Source organism: Acanthisitta chloris, unplaced genomic scaffold (genome assembly GCF_000695815.1).
Source record: "Acanthisitta chloris isolate BGI_N310 unplaced genomic scaffold, ASM69581v1 scaffold24571, whole genome shotgun sequence".
NCBI classification, from domain to species: domain Eukaryota; kingdom Metazoa; phylum Chordata; class Aves; order Passeriformes; family Acanthisittidae; genus Acanthisitta; species Acanthisitta chloris.
This window is the reverse complement of record NW_008654827.1, coordinates 59,349-65,470: the sequence shown is the minus strand read 5'-3', so window position 1 is coordinate 65,470 and position 6,122 is coordinate 59,349. Positions and strand designations below refer to the sequence as shown.

General features: G+C 43.5%; 1 protein-coding gene across 1 annotated transcript in view; it reads left to right on the top strand.

Moving 5' to 3' along the window:
• Window positions 1-271: 271 nt before the first annotated feature.
• The window catches only part of SPNS2 (spinster homolog 2 (Drosophila)), a gene marked incomplete at both ends in the record, with an annotated part of 64,698 nt that continues 58,847 nt past the window's right edge, over window positions 272-6,122 (top strand). Inside the window, one exon of the mRNA XM_009083695.1 lies at window positions 272-337. Coding sequence (XP_009081943.1) covers window positions 272-337 — 66 coding nt within the window. The remainder of the gene's footprint in view (window positions 338-6,122) is intronic.

The window sequence follows — 6,122 nt, the reverse complement described above, 5'->3', positions numbered from 1 at the left end:
TCTTATTTAAGTAGAAAGGAAAAACCAGAGGGATTTGGGATTTCATTCCCAACTTCACTGCAGGATGTTGTATCTGCCTGGCTCTGCTTTTATTGTAGTCGCCCAAAATCATTGAGTGTGCATATCTAGAAAAAAACACTGTGCAAACTTTAGAAGTTGTGTGTTTAAACTACTAGAATTTGAAGCTTTGCTGATGCATCACACAAGGCTTCAGTTGAAAGCTTTTCAAAGGCTGAAGGCACTGAATGTGTTCTCTCTGTTTTCCTTGTAGGTGTGTTACTAGACATCCAGCAGCACTTTGGAGTCAAGGACAGTGGGGCTGGCTTGTTACAGACAGGTAAGTGTTTATTCTCTCCCTGCTTTTTATAACCTCCCTCTTCTCCAAAGGGTGCCTGCAGATTTCCTCAGTTATGGCCCTTGGGCACACTGGTTGTGAAATTTGCTCTTACTAGGAAGATGAATAAATATACTCTTACTAGGAAGAGGAATGAACATGAGGGGGTTTTGGCTTTGATTTGCAGCTGGGTAGGATATTGGGACTCACAATGACTGAAGTCTAGAATGCTCCAAAAGCAAACAAACCTAATGATATTATTTCCAGCAACTAAATTCAAATAGCAGAGGGTTACTTCCCCTAGATCAGAAAACTCATGATCAACCAGCAGCAGGTTCCTGTGGTTCTCACTTTTTTAGGCTGGTAATAAGGGAGATGTATGATGCCCTTAATGTGCTCTACAGAGAATCTGCTGAATGTACAGCAACTGGGAGTACAGTGTGGCATGAAAACATAAAACTCATCAGGACAAGTACCTGAGGATGAAAGCTGCAGGCAAGGCTAACAATCACTGCATCCATGGGAGCTCATGGAATAACAACAGCCCTATGATTTCAGTGCTGTTAGCTACAGACATTTCTCTCCTTGTGTTCAAGGAAGGGTTATTGCAATTCTGATGTCCTTTTAATGTAGCAGACATTTGAATGTCACAGCCATCTGTACAGCCCCAGGACAAACCCAGCTCCTCTGCTCTCTAGTCCTGAGTGCCTGTGGCAGTGGGCTGGATGTCATGGCATTGAGGAGCAGTCTCATGTAGCCATGACAGCACAGCTGATCCTTATGGAGAGTTGAAAGAAGTAGCCAGAGAGGAAATGCAATATTTTAAGGAAACGGTCTGGTTTGGAAACCTCCTACAGAATTATTAGTTGGAGTCACAGATTTGTGGTGCTGTGGTTGTCTTGTCACTGTCATCTGTCTGTGGGAACCACACTGGAACAATTACATCTCTGAAAAAATGAGAATTCAATTAGGTTTTGAAATAGTGTACCAGAGAGACATCTTTTCTCATGCTATCACAGTGGATACCAAGTGCCTGTCAGGAGCTTGTCTGTGAAACTGGCCAGCAATAGATTGTATAAAATCATTCTTTATGACCCCACTAGAGGTGAGAATGTTCCTGAGCTCTGTCGTTTGCTCTTTGATTTCAAACCATGTGAACCACTGCACTATCTCTTCCTTTTTTTATTTCCTGCAGCCCATAGAGCTCAGGGCCCTTATCTGTGCTCACAGCTTCTTGGGAATGTTGTAACACAAACAATTAGTAACAGTTTGTATTAAATGTTTTAAAATGCCCTTGTGGGACAGCAGAGCTCAGTGAAGCTGATGTGAGCAGCACATGTCCAGGACAGAAAGTCTGAGCTTTGCAAGTGTCACCAATTAAAGTAGCATCAATCAGTTATGCCCAGAATGGCATTGGTTGTCCATCAGGCTCTTTTCTACATCAATTATTTGTGTTTATTTATTGGACTGAGAGGAACAGGTCCTCAATGTATCGTTAGACATGAAGTGCCTTCAAGAAAATATTCTGGTGGAAAAGGACACTTGCCAAAGTATGTATTTAATCTTCATTCCCCTCAGTAGATGAAATCCTTCTGCACATGATTTATTGACAGCTAGAAAAAGCTGAGCTTCAACAGGACATTCATTTGTTAATTGCAGGAAATGTTATTTATTCCTCTAGCAAACACACAGAGCATCTAAAACAGCATCACTGAGATACTGCAAGATTGCTCTTGAGAGGGTCAAGTTTTCTAACAGATAATTGTTGCTTTAAGAAAAGCAATACTTTCTCTTGAGTGTGTTTTTTCTGATCTGAAAACTGAGGGCTTGACTTTGCCTCTGCAATATAGATAATAATGTGCTAATCACAGTGCTGTCAGAGAGAAAGAGTGCTCACAAAATGAAACTCCATTTCACATGAGTAAGGGTAAAAGCCCATAGCTGAAAATGCATTAAATGTATTACTTCAGCCTAACAAGTGCCTGTGCTGGCAGCTGGCCCATGGCCCAGGTTCCCTTCACCTGGTGAAATAAAAGATGCTGCCCTGAACCCCCCAAACATTGCTTTTAGCTGTTGCCTGTTCTCTAAGCCCCTCAAATCAGGGAAATGGATGCAGAGGGCACAAGCCCTTGAGCTGAGCTGCAGAGGAAGCTGGAGCAGAGCTGGGCTAGGCCTGGTGTCTCCCACACCTCTACCTTAACCTTGAGCAGTTCCTTTGCCAGCAGAGATACAACTATCATTCACTTCCCAAGAGATGGTCCTGCTAACTAATTGAGCGATGTGAGACGAAAGGCTGCTCATCCTGAATGTGTCCTCTGAATAAAGAGTGGATTAGGCCTCAGGTTGTTAATCCTGCATCTAAATGAGCCCTAAATTAATTTACAATGTTAATGAGGGGGAGTGAAATGTAGTATTTGCTGGCAGTTCATTTCACCCATCAAATAGGCTTTAAAATAAATAATTAAAGATATCCTTTTCACTGAGAAACAAGGTTGCATGTAATTTTAGGAGGAGATGGTTCTGAGAACTCAAACAGCAAAGGGTAAAAAAATCCACCAAGGATTCATCCCAAACCCATTCTGTGCAGGCACAGCCTTTCTGGTAACTCTCTCCCTCCAAACATTCCAAAGCCAATTCACACACTCTCAGTCCTGCTGCTCCCTGGAAAGCAGAGGTGACTGGTTCCTTAGGAATTGCAGAGACACAGTTTGCATCTTTGTCTTCTTTAATATTAATCCCAAGACACGAAGTGCTCTTTGCCCAAAAGATATAATCAAAACCAGTTAGAGGGACAGAAAAATCACAGGGCCACTCCAGCCTCATCCATAATGGAAAGGAGCAGAACGTGGTAGTCTCTGCAGCAAGGATCCTGTGACAGCTAAGGACACACTGACAGATGGAGCACAACTGCTGCTTGCTCAGTAGTGTTGAAGAGTAACACACACAGAACTGTGTTGACTCAAGCCTCAGTTATCTGTGGATGATGCTGTAATTTTGTGTTCATCTTCCTTTGTAAAGCACTACATGCACAGTTACATAAATATTGAATTCACTGTCCCCCAGGTATGCATCCAAACTTTTCTGTGCTTTTCATTTCTTACTGGCTGCTTTTCCCACCTGGACAAAGGATAATCCTGGTTGATCTCAGAAGGTGGTAGAGCATCTCTTTGCCTTTGTGAGCTGCACAGCTGTAGGCAGTCAATACATTTGTAAGCCAAACTGTACAAAAGTCTTTCCCATGTGTGTAATTAAGCAGGAGCAGCAATTTGGACTCACCAAAACTACAGGCCTCTAGGAACACAGAGACTGAGAAGATGGAAAGCCTAGGCTGGATGTGAGGAAAAAGTTTTTTACTGTAAAGGTGGTGAGAGACTGGCACAGGTTGCCCATGGATGTGGTGTCTGCCCCAACCCTGGCAGTGTTCAAGGCCAGGCTGGATGAGCCTTGAGCAACCTGATCTAGTGAGGAGATGTCCCTGCCCAGGGCAGGGGGTTTGTACTAGATGATCTATAAGGTCCATTCCAATCCCTAAATTCTATGATTCTATGATTTGTAGAACTGCTTCAACACAGTGTTATCCTTCCATATATACTTAGACCACAGGAGCAGTGCTATACTCTGGTTTTGACTATATTTTTCCCCTTCTTTCTTCAATTTTTGTGCTTTATTGCTCTGTCTACTCTCCTTGCCCTAGGATTTATTTTGCTTTTGTGCCTCTTGCCAGGGTCTATGTAGCACAGCAGAGTTCTAATAATAGTAGTGCCTGGCTCACAATACAGTTTGTCTTCTGAACATCTCAGGATGTTTTATATCATGAGGGATAATGAAGCTGGTCCTTTCCTACAGATGGAGAGACCAAGAAAGCCAGATGGGAGACATGACCTGCCCAAAGTGGCACAGCAGGCCTGGGGCAGAGCCAGGGTGAGAGCTGTGGTCCAGTTCTTGAACACACAGCATTGAACAAGGTTAATGCTTATACCCTGAGATTTGGGCCTTGTTAATGGGTAACTGAATGCTCCAGCCCAGACAGCTCCAGCTCAGGGACTTCTGCACGTGGAAACTGGCAGGCATCAGATAGAGGGTATGGCAAGGATTCCATGGAAATACAGAGCAGAAAAGTGTCTATCTTCAGAAGGAGCATAGGGATATCATTAGAGGAAACCAGGGGAAGCAGAAGTATATACCATAAGGTCAGAAGTCAGGAAACATAAGGAAGTGAGAGACCTGGAAGGACTCATTAAAGGTGAACAATCCTAGGTAACTGGGGCTCTGAAGGAACTTATCTCTCTCACATGCAGGGAGATAGGCATTCCCCCAGATATCTTTCAGCCTCTGGTTTCCCAGAAAGTCTAGCAATGCCAAGTAGGCTTGGCATTGCTTAAGGCTTGTTGTGAGCTCATTTTTCCCATAAGGATCATTTCCAACTAAAACAAGTTCATTTTTATCTACCTGAGCTGCCCTCTAACCTCCTGAGTTGACCTGGTGTAACCTTGCAGTAGATTGCAACCTTGCAAACACACTATCAGCTCTGATGTGCTGTGACTGTACCCACTGAGCTGTAAGCACCTGCACTGAGTAGGGGACCTGAAACAGTGGAGTGCAATGGCAGGAGAAATCAGACTTGCTAAATCAAAGGTTTCTCTTTCAACTCCCTTTGACTCCCATCTTCACATCATTGGCTTATGATGTCAGGCTGTGCTGCTCTAACATTTTTATTTATTCCACCTCCTCTGGGTGATACCCCTGAATATGTGTATATTCCATGAGCTGCAGGTGCTGTGTGTTTCTTTTCTGCCATCTGCTTCTACCTGAACAAATGCTGTCTTGCTCCTCAGCTGTGCTGTGCAGAACTGAGTCACCTCTTCATTTGTCACTTCCTACTGCACCTGCTTAACTGTTCTTCTTGCTAGAATGGAGGAAATTATATTCTGGGCACTTTGTATTGTCATGGGCTTTCCTTTTGAGTCAATGGCTTCTTATACCAGAGCACTCCTCAAGGCACTGGTACCTCAGGTGTCCAAGCCAAGAGGTGAGACACAATGCATTGTAGTTGTTTTTCTTGACTTATGACTGCAAGTGGTTTGGACCACCACTCGCTGTCATCTTCTCTTCTTCCAACCACATTAAGCATTCTTAAATCCAGGATGTTTCTCTGGCAATTTGGGGCTCAGAATGCCAGGGTAAGGTGAAGCTCTCTTTCTGCCTGGAGCTCCTCTAAGTCATATCAACAACGAGCAAAAGCTTTTTCCTATTTTCCCACTCCATAACCTGACTTTTGTATCATCTTCTTCTGAACTTTTCCAGCCTTCTGCAGCATTCTGCTGCTCTAGGGATTAGACAAGGACAGTTTAAGCAATAAAGAGGAAAAATCAGGGCTCTGTGTTCAATGTGCCTCGTTTAATGTTGTGACAAGTGTTGGTCTTCTATTTATTTTACTAGAGTGAGTTGAGATAATCCAGAGCCTGATTATTTCCCACCTAAGTCCTTTACAAGTTCCAACAGTCCTTTTTATTTCCTGTGTGCAAGAAAGGTGTCTGATACACTAAGAAGTCACAGCAATCTGAGGGGCTGATTCATGAAAGCAGATAAGCCTATTTCGAAATGCCTCTGCAATCAAGAATGAAAGTAGTTTCTTGAATCAGTGAGCAGGTTAGAGGCAAATGTGCTTGTGCCCTAACCCAGTCCCCCATGCACCAAGGACCAAGCTATAACAATGCCATTTACAGTGTGCACTCGCCCTGGACAGCCCTAGATTGCAAGGTAAATAATCTTTGGTGGGGGAGAAGGG